Raw genomic sequence first — 17,931 nt, 5'->3', positions numbered from 1 at the left:
ACAAATGTATTTCCTGGTAGACGTGGATCGGTGCTGAGCGTTATAACAGAGGCAGAGTGCGTTGAGAAGCTCTCTCAGCCAGTTGTGGTTTTGGCAGCCGAGCCGGACTGACCTTCTCAACTGTGAAACTCTGGGATCTGCTTCACATTTGCACCTGTTGGGACCATGAAGGATGTAAACAAATGTGACCAGTTGTCTCTGAGTTACTGTGACTGAGATTCGTTGCTGCAAATCCTTCACAAGAGAGCAAGCTCTGTCTACTTTCACCTCACCTTATTTTCTCGGCATTTCATCCTCCTGTTTCGTGCTTTACTCACTTTTTTCCCGGTTCAGTCAAACACGTCATAACTCTACCGTTTTCCAGTATCAGTTGTCAGTAATATATGCTATCGGGAATGCATAGAAAATGAGGAGATTAAAATGCAACAAATGTCAGATAGTGGAATACATCTTTAACTTATTTTTTCTTGAGTGGTGAAAACTGGCTGTGTTGAGTTCATGGACCTGTGCAGTAAGAGGCTGTTGTGTAAGTTGACCCATGTTGAGGCTTGAGCATGATCTTAGGATCTTATCTGCTAGGCACTAGGTGGCTTCTGATGGTGGAGTTGTTCTGAAACTGTGTGTGTTTGTAGGGATAAAGATCATCTTAAATCTACAAGAAACTAGCTCGCACCAGACATCTGGGATCTCTCAACAAAGTGGGTTTTGGTTGAGAGCAGTTCCACAAACTTGTGTTGTGTAATACCAGAGAGTATATCTACATATTTGTTGTTGGAGGAAAGCAGAGGTATTGATTGGGAAGAAGCTTACTATGTAACTTCTCACTTGTTTTTCCACTTCCTTAATTGTGGTAGTACTGAAATTGGAATTTCATTTGTTCTGCACTGTTGACACTCTTAGACATCTGATCAAGAGCTCAAACTATTAGCCCATTAATCAATACGTTAATCAAAAGAAAATAAACATGTTACGATATCACAATGGTCTCTATTGACCAGTTACTGATATCTGAATCAATATTTACAACGATTTGCCTCAAAAATAAAAAGTTTGGTTCGGTATTTATTTGATATAATAATATTAATACATTTTATATAAAGCCATATATTATAAAGTTACTTTTTTTACCTTGGTAGATGAATGGCTTCTATGGGCTTCATGTTTGTCACTGACTACTGTTTGTTATTTGCATGTCCCCTTTATGGTTTAAATGTAAGCAAAACAATACATTTATTATTCAAATGACCTTTAGTATATAAAACATATTCAAACATATTCTGAAGTACTTTTTTCGTTTGTGTTCATTTATTTGTCAATCATCTGACAGCTGCTCTGCTCTATATCCTCTTCAATGTTAAGACATGGTCTGCACTGTTTCAGTATCACTCACAAACACAGTGTGTGTCTTATCGAGCTGTTCAACTCTGTTTATTCTCATGTGTTTATGCTGGATTTCTCAGAAAGAGATTGGGAGGTCCGTTATTTTTATTCTAATACTCCCCAACTTTCACTAAGCTCAAATACTTTAAGTGCAGAGACCTCATCCATCATATTAGTTGTTATGATGAGGGTTTTTTAATGACAGGATTTGGATGGATAAATCTTGTTCATTTTTCCGATTAATTTAATTCAGAAATATTACTTCCTTGAAGTCGATTCCAAATAACTTGCCAGTAGGAAATGTTTGAATGCACCCTGGTATTTTATTCTGTTTCGTTGTCCAAAAGCAGCCACAGAAGAACATCTGCAGATTTTCTGTTTGTTTTTTCCCTTCTAGTTTCACACATTTCCAAAAAAAAATCAGATTTGACACAAATCACGTTTTCTTATATCGGGATTTTGTCTGAGCCCTATGCAAATACTAAGAAAACATATTCTTCTTCTAATTACAAACTCACTAATTTCACGTGTCATTAATGTTTTTGCCTAACTACATCAGCTGCCAAGGTGAATTTGTGCCTCTGTTTTTATGAAGACTGTTTTATCATTCTCTGACTAACATCGCTTTTTCCTTCTCCCTCTGTTCTTCTCTTTAGTTGAAGCAGCCTCACAAGGCAGCGGCGGCGGCTCACACTTACTTCCAGGCCAACCCAGAGCATGTGGAGATGAGTCAGAACCTGGAGCAGTACAAAGACCTGCAGGGCGTGGAGGAGGACCACTTTGTGGACCGAGAAGCCCGGCCTCACCAGGTAACACAGAATCTAGAAACGTGCACACTATTATTTATTATTTAAGTCAATTTAATCTCTTTCTTTTGTTATGCCTTACCTCCTAGCACTTGACAATCATGCCTGATCATGTTTAAGATAATATATTTGACCTGTTGGCATAGTTTTTCAATCCTGGCCAAAATGTCTGAATATTTTTTTTGATTCACCTCTTTGCTGTGCGACGAGTTATTGAACGAGTATGAAGGCGCCTTTGTGTTAATGGCCCTCAAAGTTACTGACTGGAAACCTCTTCAGACATTTAAGTGCTGTCCTGCTGTTAAACCCTGACTGCCGTAGAGTTTTGGATCCTTTGTGCTCTCATTTATTTGCAGAGGCATATCTCTCTTTCTCAAGCTCCAACTTGTTTGACAGTACGTTCTCAACAAATCTAACAACTGCAGTATGGAAGCAAACAAGAGACAGAAGTATTCGAATTGTATTAGACACCGAATTTATAGCATTGAAAATAATTACTTTGAAAATCATGAATCTGAATTTTTTTTGCTCCGAATTTATCTATGTGAAATAAAAATGTAAAAATTCAAGTTAAAAAAATTCGAATGTTCAAATTCAGATCCCAGAAATTCAAGTGAAAAAAATTCGACGTCAAATATTTTGGTGTTTAAAATTCGATGTAAAAAAATTCGGTGTGTAAAATTCGACGTCAAAAATTGCGATGCAGCCTCATCCGGGCTACTCAGACAGGATAAGCAATCGAGCTCTAATGCAATCAAACCGACTTCTGGCCTATCAGAGCCAAGCGGCAAACCCCGGGACAGTGTGGTGAAGCCCAATGCTGCAAACTATAGGCGATGGATGCAGATGGGAGCAATTCCCGTAGACCCTATGTTAAAATGTCCAACTTAACATAAGAAAATGAACATGTTTCTAGCCTGGATCTACAAAAACATATTCTGTATATAGTTAGATTCCCCCTTCATGACAACGGGACTGCTGCTCCTAGCTCCTCTGTCTCACTGTTAGCTCCGTGATGCTACAGCGGCTCAGCGCATGAGGAGAACACTACTTGAACTCGGCCGTGTTCGTTGTGTTGGCTCCTGGTGGACTATTCGTCCTGCAAATATAGGATTTATCTGCGGTTGAAACAGACCGTCCATGAATGCAGTTTCTTCGGTAAGTCAACCCTGCGTACTTTATGTTATGTTACTGGTGTTTTTATTAAGCTAACGTTAATGAATGTTTAGAGTTGGGTTAGCATTTGAGCAATCGTAGCTCCATCTGTGCTAACGATGCTATGCGTAGCATCCAAGAGTGTAAAACATTAAGTGGGATGCTACTGTATACCAAAAGGATTCTGTTCGAGGTTGCTAAAATAAGGTCATCCTTGTACGTTAGATAGTTAGTTTGCTATTTAGGTTACTGTATGCATTGTTAAGGTTCATTTAAATTTGCTATGCTCTACTATAGCATAAAATAGACTAGCTAACTTCAACGTATTGTTGAAGAGAGGCTTAGTGTATATTAAATCAACCTCACAATGAAATGTGTGTATCTTTAAAATATGAACGTCACATTTCAAGATGGTCCAGAAATAACGCTCCCTTAGATATTGTAATATGGTTTGTTGAACTGGAGTTATTTATTGCAGCTAACCGCCTATCCGACGAACGACCCAAACATTGTTGTTTTTAATATTATTACCAATGCCTCTTTTAATTGTATTATCATCACACTTGAGAAACAGCCTTATCGTGGCTGTAGAACAGAACATGTAACTTAATTCCTGCATTTAAGGACGATGAATAGCGTAGTCAATGCTTTAGTGACAAGGAAATGATTTGTTTAAATATTATATATGACGTTATCTGTGACTTCAGTGGAAATTAAGCTTATCCATTGCATTGCATTTGTTAAATAGGTTTGTGTCTTACCCTTACGTGTGTGATACATATGAATATGGCATGAAAACAAATTAATTTGACTGACTCATGAAAACCTCATCCAAAGTAACAGTAAAATAAAAAGGACCTACACAATAATACTCAATCAAACTGATACAGTATAAGGACTGTGATATCCAGCAATTTCTTAAGTATAACAATAAGATTATGACCTGTTTTTAAAAGAAGATAAAAAGTAGTTTGCATGTAAAGAAGTCTGTAAGCCACGCATGTAACTTTACATCTGTTTGTTCAAAGTGTCCTTAAGGTGATCCAGACAGGCTGGACCAGAGGAGGAGAGACAGATCTGGACTCCTAACAGCAGAGAACTTCAGCACGGATTCCAAGGTACACCCTTTTCATACTTTGCAAATAATGCATAAAGTAATGACTCTAATACACTGATATACATGCCATTAAACATGACTGAATACTAGATCACCCACACATCAGTGATGTTGAGTGTACTTTCTTAGCAAACGGTTACATTTACATTTTACCAAGCAACATCACTTTTTTGTTCAACTTTCACATTTCAATGTATTTAAGGCAAATATTATTGAACATAGTGAGAGCTGCGACCCTTTGTCTTTCAGTGAGACAACCGGACAGAGCAAGTTTCTACAGTTGCACTAAGTTTCGATAACAGTTAAATATTATTTTAATAATACATTTATTTCAATGTTGATGAATTTAGAATGGTTTATTCATAATCTGATTATCTTTGTAGTACACTGTTGGATTTAAAAAACACATTCAAATAAAAAAATCATTATATTTATGAACAAACAAACACACCTCTTTCTTAAATAACACACTTGCTCTGCAATAATATGTTTTTTGATATTTCTGTTAGGAAAGGACATGCCTGAGAGACAGGACTGCTTCACCATGTTCTCTTTCTCTGAGGGTCCAGAAGAACATCCAAGAGGGAAAGGAGAAGCTGATGTGATGAGATTTAAGGGCAGTACAGGACATTCACTAAGAGACACTTATATTGTAACACAAAGACCTGCACACTGAATAGTTTTCTAGTCTAACAGGAACTTCATTTGTGTTGTTTTGTGTTTTACGTTGCACCTCAGAGATAGTGTGATTATTGTCAGGCCTATAAAGTTTGGCAAAAAAAAAAAGTCAGCTGATCAAATGCATTTGCCTCACTTTATGAGCTTCACATCACTTGTGCCTTGTACCGTAGAGTTTGCAACGTCATAAATAAATGGTGCCAATCTTCAGTCAGATGTGAATGTGTAATCTAACATTTTCAGCAAGATTAACGGACAAAAGGAGTGCAAATACAATTTATTGAAATGTGAACTAAAAGTTATCAAGCATGAACCATCACCATTTTTTTTAAATAAAAACGAAATAATATACATAAGTTACACTAAATGTTAATCTGTTAATTGACAGGCTAGGCCTGTGCAGGTGGTAACAGCTATGCCCAGCATGGGCTAAGTTCTGTAGGTGCAGCTGGTGCAGGTCCTCCTCCATCAGGTCTGGTCCTCCTCCCTCAGGCCTGCAGGGTCTTTCCCTGCGAGGAGGATTCCTCGCAGGGAAAGACCCTCAGCCCTCTCTGGCCAAAGCAACAGACAGGACGTTCATAAAGCTGAGGTTTCCCCCAAAGTCTCTAATCATCCATCCTGTGAATATGAGAGGGGAACAAATAATGTAATAGATGCTTTGGACAATAAGAAATATAAAGTTAACTGTTGAGTTGCTCAGTTTTTTAGATTGACAGGGTTTAATAACACAAACAAAAGGAGAGAAATAAAGATTGGTCTTTCAATAAATTGTGTTGATTTTGTCTTTTGAATTGTTTGTCTGAAGTCAAGTAGCTAGAACTGTTACTTATAGTTTGAATGATACAGTCTGGTTATAATGTTTGGAGGAGGCATCACAGGTAAGAGCACCATTTGTTGTGTTCCATCCACAACACATTGATGTGTGTATTTATTTATCTACTATTTCTTGAATTATTACTGTCAGTCCAAAACAAGAGATTTTGTTTTGGTAACATTTTTTTTTTAAAACATCTCTTTTTCACTACACTATCTTGAATACTTTTTAGTTTTTACGTCACTACATTTATCTAACAGCTTTAACATTGTAAAGGTGTCACTTCGGACTAATTATGACAGCATGTCCTACTCAGAGCCCTAGAGTCTCTAGGGCTCTGGTCCTACTATTTTGAGAGGTTGAACAAACCAGACCTTCATCTATTAATGTAGAAAATAGTTGGCACATTACACCATTATGAAAGTAATAATTAGTTAGCTCATTGTTCAAAATGAGCTCCAACTACAACAGTTAAGTCAACTCGTGCATCGGTAATAACAATAAATCAAATGATATAATATAATAGTATAACTTGTGTCTACTTTAACAACACTTTCCTAATTATACTAGCATACTTTTACTAAAGTAACATTAACATGTTAAAATGCAGGGCTTTTGTAAGAGAGTATTTCGTATAGTGTAGCATGGTCTACTTGACTTATCTAACCGAAGTGATCGTTACGTTACTTTGCAAACCGTCACCCCCAACCAACCAACCAACCCACACACGTTGTGATTCACTTCAATTAATGGTAACGGAGCTTGCTAACAGCAAGGCACAAGGCTACTTCACTCATTTAGCTAGCTAATGTAAGATACAAATGCTGTCGAGCCCTCACTGCTTGTAAAATAAAGAGCACAAACTGACTACTTACCCGAGCGGCGAGCCCCGCTGTTCTCCGTCATTTTTCTCCCGGGTTGTTGTGATCACATGACTGACAAAGCCGTGCTCTGATAGGCCAGAAGTCGGAGTTGCATTAGGGCTCGATTGCTTATCCTGTCTGCGTAGCCCGGATGATGCTGCATCGCAATTTTGGACATCGAATTTTATACATCGAATTTTTTTCCTCGAATTTTTGGGAACTGAATTTGAACATTCGAATTGTTTTCACTTGAATTTTTACATTTTTATTTCACATAGGTAAATTCGGAGCAAAAACATTTAGATACATGATTTTCAAAGTAATTATTTTCAATGTTATAAATTCGGTGTCTAATACAATTCAAATACTTCTGTCTCTTGTTTGCTTCCATACTGCAGTATCTTATTTATACCAATTTAACCTGAATTAAACTCTGAAGTATGACTGAGGATGAGTTTTTCAGTATCTATAAGTTGCTTTGGCAGACATTCAGGCTAAGCCATCCCCTGCTCCTTCTGTTTATCCCCAACAAATGATCATGCAGGATGTTAAAACATTTTATGAACTGGCTACAGGTTTAACTTTACAAATATGTGCTCATGTATAACAATCTCAATACACAAACATATCATAAATAACTTTACTGCACACTGGAGGTCATAAATACTCATCCCATCATTCCTTACTCTCATGATTCTTCCATCTCTCCTCTACCACAGCGCTCCTTTGCTGGAGCAGTGAGCTTGTATGATAAAGGCGAACATGAGGCAGCCATCGCTCTGTTCGAGGGCGCTCTGAGGGAGTACTATCAGGCCGACTCCGAGTGCCGGGCCCTGTGTCAATGGCCCCAGAGGTTTGAGGGGCACGACTACCTCCTCTACCGCTACAGCCTTTATGAACTCGTTTCAGGTAAGAGCCCACATCTAAACAGGTTTATTTCCGCAGAAAACAGTTATTGAAATGCTTATATACTCAAGTAAAAAATGGAATGTTGATTTATTTATTAATGATGTTGTTGCCCTTAATTGGGACAGATTTCAACTAATACCTTTTGTACAAGATGCTTGGGATTTTCTGCATAAAGAGCTCACTGATGTCATGAACAAACATACACCTGTGTGAACGGTTAAGGTCAAAGGTCAACATCTCCCTTGGATCAAATCTGAACTCATCAGTCTCTTTAGGGAAAGGGATAAAGCATGGTCGATATATCGTCATTCAAGAACTATAGCCGATTGGGAAGTATACAGGCATCTTAACTAAAACCAAAACCCGAAATGCTAAATCGAACTACTATAAAGAATCTCTCACATCGGACTTATATATATATATATATATATATATATATATATATATATATATATATATATTTAAGAATCCCAAGCAATTTTGGACTAAAATCAAATTTATTTTAAATAAATCAGGTAAACATTCTATTAATAAAATAAGAACTGCTGATACAATAATTCATGACCCATTATCCATTGCCCAAATATTTAATCAGCATTTCACTAATGTATGTTCCACACTACTATCTGACTCCTATTTGACGACTGGTATTTCTAATAGTAACTCATACTGCAACAGTTATTTTTCTTTTAAGAAGATTCTACCACACGAAGTTCATAATGCTATCACTGAATTAAAAGTGGATGGCAGTGCAGGACTCGATGGTATAGAAAACAGGTTCATAAAATTGGCGTCCCATATTCTCATGTACCCACTTGCTGATTTGTTCAACCTGTCTTTGTCCACCTGTGAGTTGCTGACTATTTGGAAATGTGCACGCATCATTCCACTGCATAAAGGTGGTGATTTACTTGATACAAATAATTATAGACCAATCTATATAATCTGTTCTATTTCCAAAGTGTTGGAGAACATCATTTATAATCAACTGTCACATTATCTCAATACTTATAATATTTTATCTCCGGTTCAATCTGGTTTCAGGCCTAATCACTCCACAACAACTGCCCTACTTACATTTACGAATGACTTGTACTCTGCTGCAGATGATGGTGAACTCACGGGTGCCATTTTTATTGACTTGACAAAAGCCTTTGATTTCGTTGATCGATATCTGCTCTTGGATAAACTTCACGGCATTGGCCTTTCTAATAATACAGTGTTATGGTTTAACTCGTACCTTCACAGTAGAAAGCAATGTGTGGTTGTTAATGGAAAACAGTCTGACCTGTTGATCCAACAAAAGGGTGTATCCCAAGGATCAACTCTGGGCCCACTTCTGTTCTCTATTTACATAAATGATTTATCTTCTTGTCTCATTAATTGTTGTACTCACCTTTATGTTGATGACACTGTCATATATACATCCAAATCTGATTTTTCACAAATTCAGATCTCTCTTCAATCGGATTTTAATATCTTACAGGACTGGCTATCACACAATAAACTACTGCTTAACAAAACAAAATCTTATACCATGGTCTTTGGTAACAGGCAGAAGCTCAAATCCAAACCTAATGTAGTAATAACATGTAAGGATGGCACTTCTCTGCATAAAGTTGATAGCTTTAAATATCTTGGTGTATGGCTAGACTCTGAACTTTCATTTAAACTACATATAAAGCATGTAATACAAAAAGTCAATTATGGAATCTGTGTTTTACACCGCTCTCGCAATTGTTTTACGCTCAGTGTCTGAAAGAGAATTGCTTCTCAACTTATTCTTCCGATTATGGACTATTGTGATGTTGTCTACCAAAATGCACATAAATCAGATCTTGCTCCACTCAACATAGCCTACAATAGACTATGCAGATTTGTTCTTGGTTGTCCTTTTCGTACACATCACTGCACAATGTATAACCAACTTAAATGGCCTTCTTTAAATGTAAGAAGACACACGCATTGTCTTTGTCATTGTCAGCTGATATTTAAATGCATTTATCTTAACTATCCCCCTTATTTAAAGCAGTATGTTGTACCCTACTCGCCAAATCATCAAGTTAGGCATTCTGTTCAGATTTATTTCTCTGTCCCCTCTGCAAAAAAATTGATTGGCAGAAGAGCGTTCATTTTTAAAGCCCCAACAGACTGGAATACTTTACCTGCTGCTATTAGATCTCTTGCATCATTGGGTATGTTTAAACATGCATTATCATCTCACTTTCAACTGGTCTGTACTTGTTATTAATTAAACTGATATTGATGAAACTGATTTGCTCGACTGTCTCTCAAATTGTAATGATTGTATGCATTGCTTGAATTTTACTTAGACTGTATGTGGTTTGTCTTGTGTGTCATGTTTTGCATTTTGTCTTTTTGTTTATGTATGTCTGTAAGTTGTTGCTATTGTCGGGACCCCCTTGAAAACGAGATGGTGCATCTCAAGGGGTTTATCCCAATGAATAAACATTTCTATATAAGTAGCACAAGTCATTTCCACGAGATGTATAATCAGGGTGTCCGCGGGGTCTTAAAAAGTATTAAAAGTTGATCAATCAATTTAGCAAAATTAAGGCTATTAAAAAGTATTAAACGGCATTTTCCAAGGTATTACATTTTGTAGCTTGTTTTCAATAAGTATATAAATTGTCCAAAGAGGTTGTATTCTACAGTTTGCCTGAATGTAATCATTGCGTAGGTGTGTAGTGTGATTCTGTGTAGTTTATTCATGGCATCCCATTGGGTTTGACGTCATCTGAACAGGACATCACACGCTCACTGCTTGATAGCGCGCGAAGGTCCGTTTACGCCGGTTGTTAAACAACATCGTTATGGGGAAATGCTAGTTTGCGTCCAAATGGTTGGGAGATAAGGAGGAAGGACAATCAATACTGTATATAGTAAATGTTGCGCCAATGTAACCGATTAAAACTTGAAGTGGCGATGAGGTCTTAAAATGTATGGAAAGGGTCTTAAAATGTATTACATTTGACTTCAGGATTCCTGCATATACCCTGATAATGTAAATCAGCTATGCTTAAAATGGAGTTTGGGGCATAAAGGGGTCTGCTAAATAATTTGCTTGGAAATATATAAAATTGTGCTGTATCAATAAAAAGGGCATTATCTACAAATTGGGACCATTCAGGGCAATATAAGCTCTGTTATTAATGTGATACAAAGGAATAATCTCATTAATTTAAGGGGAAGCACTAACTGAAAGTCAGCTTTGGACTGGTAAATGTCTGGATTTATTTTGTATATTTAGAGAAACCCTCAAATAAAAAAACAGGGTTATATTATAGCTGTAAAATCCCAGAATAAATGTTGACAATATGTGGATGATTACATTACATTACATTGCATTTAGCTGACGCTTTTATCCAAAGCGACTTACAATAAGTGCGTTCGACCAACAAAATACAAACTTGAAGAAAACAGAATCATATAAGTACATCAGGCTTCATAGAGTAAAAACAGTTTTCAGTCTGTGCCGGAAGGTGTGTAAGCTATCTGCTGTCCTGATGTCAATGGGGAGCTCATTCCACCATTTTGGAGCCAGGATAGCAAACCCACGTGTTTTTTCTGAACTTGGGTCCCCTTCGCAGCGAGGGTGCAGCGAGCCGTTTGGTTGATGCAGAGCGGAGTGCACGTGCTGGGGTGTACGGTTTAACCATGTCCTGGATGTAGGAAGGGCCAGATCCATTCGCAGCATGGTACGCAAGTACCATTGTCTTGAAGTGGATTCTAGCAGTTATCGGAAGCCAGTGAAGGCAGCGGAGGAACGACGTGGTGTGGGAGAATTTAGGAAGGTTGAAGACCAGCCGAGCAGCTGCATTCTGGATGAGCTGCAGAGGTCGGATGATGTGTTGGAGTATTCAGCTGTATCTATTCTTTAAAAGGCAAAATCATAGAAATAATGAAACAGCAACACTGTTAAACACATTTCTATTTGATTAGAATCAGGACTTTTTTTAATTTAGGGTGTGATTTCAGTTGTTTACAGCCTCTTTGTGTATTAGATCCACAACATGTTGGTGTTGATAAGACAGCTGGAACCAAGTAAACAGTAACATTTAATCATTTCAAGCTGTAAGGGTGATTTTTCAATCTAGCTTCATCATTCATTATTATATTTAACACTTTATTTCCAGTATGAGCTGATTCTAAATTGATCCCCTCCTGTTCCAACGTATTAAGAGCTTTCTCTGATGTTCTCAGCCTTCTGAGAAACCCCACCTTTCTGTTTTCTGTGGATTTGCAAATACCACTTCGTCTTCATTTTAGACACCGCCCTCTGACACTGGTTTCATAAATCCTGTCTTTAGTTTTTCCTAAAAGCCCCAAAGGTCTATTACAGTCCTGGATGAAAGGAAGGAGACTGTTTAGTTGTGGAGCATTTTGTCAACTTATAGTGACTGCTCCCCCAACACAAGGATTGCTCTGCGTGGCTCAGAGTCCGAGCTCGGCTGTTGTTGTACAGATTGAGCCTGGGGACGCTTAGACGAGGCAAAACAACGCCCTTCACGCTCACTCGCTGATCAAATCTCCCTGGCAGTGGCTTGGCACTGGATGGAGGTTGGCACTGAGGCAACATGCAGAGGAGATAACAGCCATGAAAAAGAGAATATGTGTTTTATTTTATTAACGGCATGTGTTCTTAGGAATAGGATTTTTCCCTAGAAATATTGACAGTGTAGGCTTTTCTGTGACAAAGTTACTGTCCCTCTATAAGGAAAAAGACTGTTTGTTACAGTGAAGCTTCAAATAATGTTGTCAATATCCATATTCATTGTTCTTTTGGAGTTTACTGGCACTCTACCAGTTCCACATATTGAAATGCAGATATGTATATGATGCTGATTTGGCTTGATTAACTTTGCAATACGATGTCTAACTATAAACACTTCAACGGAGATTCATGACACAAATCAAAGCAGTGACAGTACAAAGTAATCTCTTGGAAAAATGAACATAACTAAGGGACACCAGGTCCTCTAAACAGATGCAGAAATATTTTGTCCACTGACTTCCTTCAGTTGTTCTTTGTTATTCATTGTTGGTTTCAGGGAGGGTTTGGGTAGTTGCATTTACTAGAAAACTGCCTCCAGAACATTTTTGGTTTTACATTTCTATTCAGAAAATGTGAGTAATCATCACAGTACTCTAATATAGACCACATTACAGGCCCTCTGGAGTCATTTAACTCTACTTATAATGCTATTCAGACGTGTTGAGCCATGGTGCAGAAAGATTCATGACACAATAGATATCCCACAGATTTAACTGGCGGTTGAAATCAATATATTACATTTGGGAGCATTGAGTTTGCACTGTATGTTGTTGGCAACCTCTCTACACCGATTAAAAACAATAAATGATTGTTCAAAGTCTCCTAGAAATAAATCAAATAATACAAATAACTGTAAGAAATAACTTAAAGGAAGTTCAGTCCAAGCTTGAGTTTAGCGTCAATGTGCTTAGGGATATTCTCTGAGCAGTTTATAGTTACAATCCTGGGATTTGGTAGACATGCTCTATTACATCCTCAACCGTCCAGGAAACAGCCTGAGTGCACCCCCCACCCCCCTGTCTCACTTAAGGACTAAAACGCTCTTCATAACCTCACTCAACCTTATTTCTATAGTGACACCTGAGGGCCCTTTCTTGGCATTTATTCTTAAAAGGACATTTTGGTATTTATATAGGCCTATGTTTTTACATTATTTTTTTACAAACTGCTTATGCCTAATCAATCTGTCATATTATTGTTTGCTTTTTGATAGTATATCTTATTAGGGACTTTTCAGGTTTTAGAGCTTCTTACTAGCCGACCTTGCTGTTGTGTTTCTATGGAGGGGGCACTGACACCCGGCTGGGCGTAAGCATACCCTCGGCATCGCGCACCTCATGAAATTGATGCAGAATTCTGCGCAAAAAATGTGAAGTAATTCAATTTTTACCTCAAGTAGACATTTTCACTTGACCTTTCGTCAAGCAACTGCTGTGCTAACCGACACAAGCTAGCTGATGTAATGGAAGCAAAACTTAACAATCTGTTTTTACCGATCACCAAATCACATATCATGTTAATGCAGCTTAGGGATATGATTCAAAACCAATGCCTCCATCAGCTTTGCACGGATGTACAGTAAACCATTAGTAATTATGATCAAACAGAAAAAAGGCAGCTGCACTGCTCTCAGTCTCCACCGCTTAGTTTTCTCTCCCTCTCTCTGCTGCTGATCTCTGCCCTAAACAGAGAGCAACGTAATGACAGAGGTCACTGTGAGACAGTTCACACTCAGCCCTGCAGCCGCTGGCTTTCATCAGACTGGCAGCCAGAGAGGGAGCCTCAGCGATATCTCATCATCGAGTGTTAGTCATACAGTTTTAATGAGCTTCATAAATAACAAGCAGTAAGCATAAGCATTTTATGTACCGCTTTAAGATCTTACCTTGTTTACAACATGCTGGAAAGCCAATAGGAGTCATGTGGGCCTCAACTATCTTCCTGCAGAGAATCAGATGTTTTTGATGTGGCGGGATATGTGTATCCACAGCAAAGCATCAGATCATGATTACGTGATTACACATTTAAACATACACATCTACTTTGGTCAGTCGGGCTTTTGATGACACGAGTCAGTCCTTTCTGGAAATCGAGGCGAGTTTTGTGCAGTAGCCGCAGCTTAATTTCTGACAAGTGTGCTTTGTCTCAAAAATGTATGGCCTGGTTGCATAAACACAGAAAACCAAGGGCAATTAGTTTTGGCCATGCTTTGTTTTACTTGCAATCAAGGGATTATTTTCCATAGCACCACGGTAGAAAAGTCTGTGATTATGACGTTTATTTATGTTGAGATGACCTGTATGCATTTATTGAGAGTAATATAATCCGCTTTGTGGGTTTAATAAAAGAGAAAGTTTTTCCTAGAATGACTTCCTTATGTTTTGATCTGATTTGCAGAAGAAAAAATAAGCCCCTTACAGTGCTGCTTGATTCTGGCCTTAAACATTTCATATTTCAGCTCCTCTGAGACTCAGCTCTGCTGTCTGAATACGAGGAAAGTAGCACCGCAGCTGCTCAAAAGTGACCTCACTGCATATTCACGCACAAACACACACAAACATACATGCTATCATCTCTTCGTCTGTCTCTCCTCTCGACATAAGGCAATGATATGTAACACGCTGTACAACCTGTTTTCCCTGAGGTGGTGATGAATCCCGTATTTTGTCGAACCCTCAGGAAACACAAAGACATGAAAGCACTTAACTGTTATAAAGGGAACAACATGTAGTTGATCTACTTCACAGCACCAGGGAAAACATGCTGTTGGACATGCTGTATTTGATACAGATCATCAATTCAAACTCTATCCAGTGTTTTCCCCCACAAATAACAGATACTATAACAAAACAGGACAACAGGTAACAAAATATACCACTGATGCGCTTTAAAGAGTTCCTATTGTGCTTTTGAAGTTTTCATTTTCCTGTAGTGTGTTATATAGGTTTTTGTGCATGTAAATGGTCTTTAAAGGCTAGAATCCCAAAGGTCCTTTTCCCACACATTCACCCCCCCCCCCCCCCCCCCCCCTGCCTGAAACGCCTCCATTAGACTCCTATGTTTAATTATGTTAAACATAGGCACTTCTAATGGCTAACGCTACAACACATTGTACGTGATAGGCTAAGGTGCGGACATCTCTCAGCTGTTGACCAATCACTAACCAATCAGAGCGGACTTGGCTCTGGTTTCAGACAGAGGGTGAAATCTCAACATCTGTTTTTAAATGCAGTTTTTGTTAATTTCAGTTTAAGGATATGTTCTCATATTTAATAGTAATCTCTGTAGTATACTATACAACACAAATACACCATCAGCTAGTCAATGTCGTTTTGTCTGACAAGCAATTCATTACTTTCAGCTGGTTTGGAAATGGTCCTTTACCCCTGAGCTGATATCACACCAATGATCTCAGCAGTGTTAATGGCTTTGGTCTTCAGACCATTTGTAATAGTCTCCGTATTGCACTGGTGCATTACGTTACCAACAGACAAAGGTCCAGTGGTATTAGTCATACTGAATATATAAACTCTGTAATGGAAGCTGATAAAAAATACTGGTTTGAAATACCTGGGCCTGATCAAATCATTAATTCAGTGAAGATAACAAATCTATTCCTGGAGGAGTAATCTCAACTCTGTGGCTCTACCTGAAGTTTCTTCCTTTTCGCCTCCAAAGAAAATGTTCTTTTCAAGGTCAAAAAGTTATGTTATGAGAGCATTGTAAAGCTCTTTAAGACATTTTGCAAAAAATTTGGAAATGAGGAAATGTTTTAGAACCATTCTGGAGAAAAGTACTTTGTACATGTTCCTCTGCACTTTTGGTGCGGTTATAAACTACTTGCAAACACGACTTTTCCATTTACATTGTGGATTACCAAGCTTAACTGAAAAAATGTGCAGGTTTTTGTAAATAAGAGTTTACTATCAGACTGCTGTTTTGTTTAAAATCCTGAGCTCCCCTCAGGTATAGGTGATAGTAATACTGTCCTTAACCAACACACAACACAACAACCACAAAAAGCCAAATGCAATGCAAGATTCTGCTTTTTATCATTAAGTTAAGATTTGCAAACTGATCCTGTTTTGTTGATCTGTTGCAGATCACTTCACTCAGGTGCTGCACTGTGAACACGAGTGTATTCGAGACCTCGCCACCCGGCCTGGCCGCCTCTCTCCCATGGAGAACTTCCTGCCTCTGCACTACGACTACCTGCAGTTTGCCTACTTCCATGGTAAGTTCAAGAACTTTTAGTGTATTTACTGAAATCATTTTAACCACAATTTTAAAACACTGAAGCACAGGGAACAAAACAGATACTGAACACACACACGCACACACACATACAATAACTCATAGTGACCACAGGTGCTACAAACAGCCAGTCAAAAGATGTCTGCACCCGTTTTAAAGGTTGACATTGTTGCACAAGAATGAATGACATTATCTTGTGTGTGCTTGTGTGTTTGCCTGGCCAACTTTTATATTGGTGGTCTCATCTCGCGGCTCTCAGGTGTTTGTTTCTCTGTGTGCGTGGGTGTGTTTGTGTGTGTGTGTGTCTGTCTGAATAAAAGGATAGGCTCCGGTCTTTTGTTTGTTGTCATGAAATACTCTTCTAGATGAGGGCGTTGGCACGTCAACAAAGGGAAAGTCATTGTGCTGAGTGGATGTGAAATCACTAGATTATATTTAATGAACGATAAGCATGTGGCTCTCATAAAGCAATGTGAATCATTGGGTCTCTGCAAACACACTCAGAGCAACCTTTGATTTTATTAGTGAGAGAGAGAATGTTTGTGTGTGTTTTTCCACTATGTCAACCAGAGCCAATATTTTACTCCATTGTGGTAACAGTTTGGAATGTCAGTCTTGATGTATACACACACACATACACACACACACACACACACACACACACACACACACACACACACACAACACACACACACACACACACACACACACAGAGGTCAGCAGCAACCAGTCCATATAGCTAATCGGTGTAAAAGGTTAACTTTATTTATGTTCATATGTAAACGTCAAAGGTTACACCACTTTAACTGCTTTATGTCTCTCTGTGCAGTGGACAGGTTGGAGGAGGCGCTGCAGTGCTCTCTGACCTACCTGTTATTCCACGAGGAAGAAGAGTCCATGATGGACAACGTGGAATACTACAGAGAGGAGCTGGGACACGATGGCAAGCCAAGAGAGGTCAGGATCAGTTGTTCTCATGGGGTGCGGAGGGTTATTGGTGATGGCTGAGAGTTTAGAGAGCCGTGAACAAACCATGCCAATTTAAAATGTTGGAAGTCAGGATTGATTATGTTGCTCCTCTGTAAAAGATGACAATGACTTGGCATGGGAATTATGCTCTCTTAAGTTTCCTTGTAGAAAGATAATAGTAAATACAATTTTAAGCGTTTGTTTTTTGGTATCTAAACCTCAAACTGTGAAATAGGACAACCAAGGCAGTTTTTGTGTACTCTGGTATACTCAGACTGACATTATAGAACTTATATTATAAATGTAAGCAGGGTAAACATGTTCTTGTAGAAACTCAAACTATAAGAATGAAGCTGAAAAATAAAGACAAGCTTGTTCTCCTCTTGGATTTAGGTATAGTTAGTTGGATG

General features: G+C 38.3%; 1 protein-coding gene across 1 annotated transcript in view; it reads left to right on the top strand.

The window, feature by feature from the left end:
• Positions 1 to 17,931, top strand: part of p3h2 (prolyl 3-hydroxylase 2) — a 63,747-nt gene that overhangs the window by 38,824 nt on the left and 6,992 nt on the right. Inside the window, exons 2-5 of the mRNA XM_034229811.1 lie at positions 2,037 to 2,189; positions 7,533 to 7,722; positions 16,401 to 16,532; positions 17,382 to 17,509. Coding sequence (XP_034085702.1) covers positions 2,037 to 2,189; positions 7,533 to 7,722; positions 16,401 to 16,532; positions 17,382 to 17,509 — 603 coding nt within the window. The remainder of the gene's footprint in view (positions 1 to 2,036; positions 2,190 to 7,532; positions 7,723 to 16,400; positions 16,533 to 17,381; positions 17,510 to 17,931) is intronic.

Source organism: Gymnodraco acuticeps, unplaced genomic scaffold (assembly GCF_902827175.1).
Source record: "Gymnodraco acuticeps unplaced genomic scaffold, fGymAcu1.1, whole genome shotgun sequence".
NCBI classification, from domain to species: Eukaryota; Metazoa; Chordata; class Actinopteri; order Perciformes; family Bathydraconidae; genus Gymnodraco; species Gymnodraco acuticeps.
The sequence above is the reverse complement of the archived record's forward strand: the minus strand, read 5'-3'. Positions and strand labels throughout refer to the sequence as shown.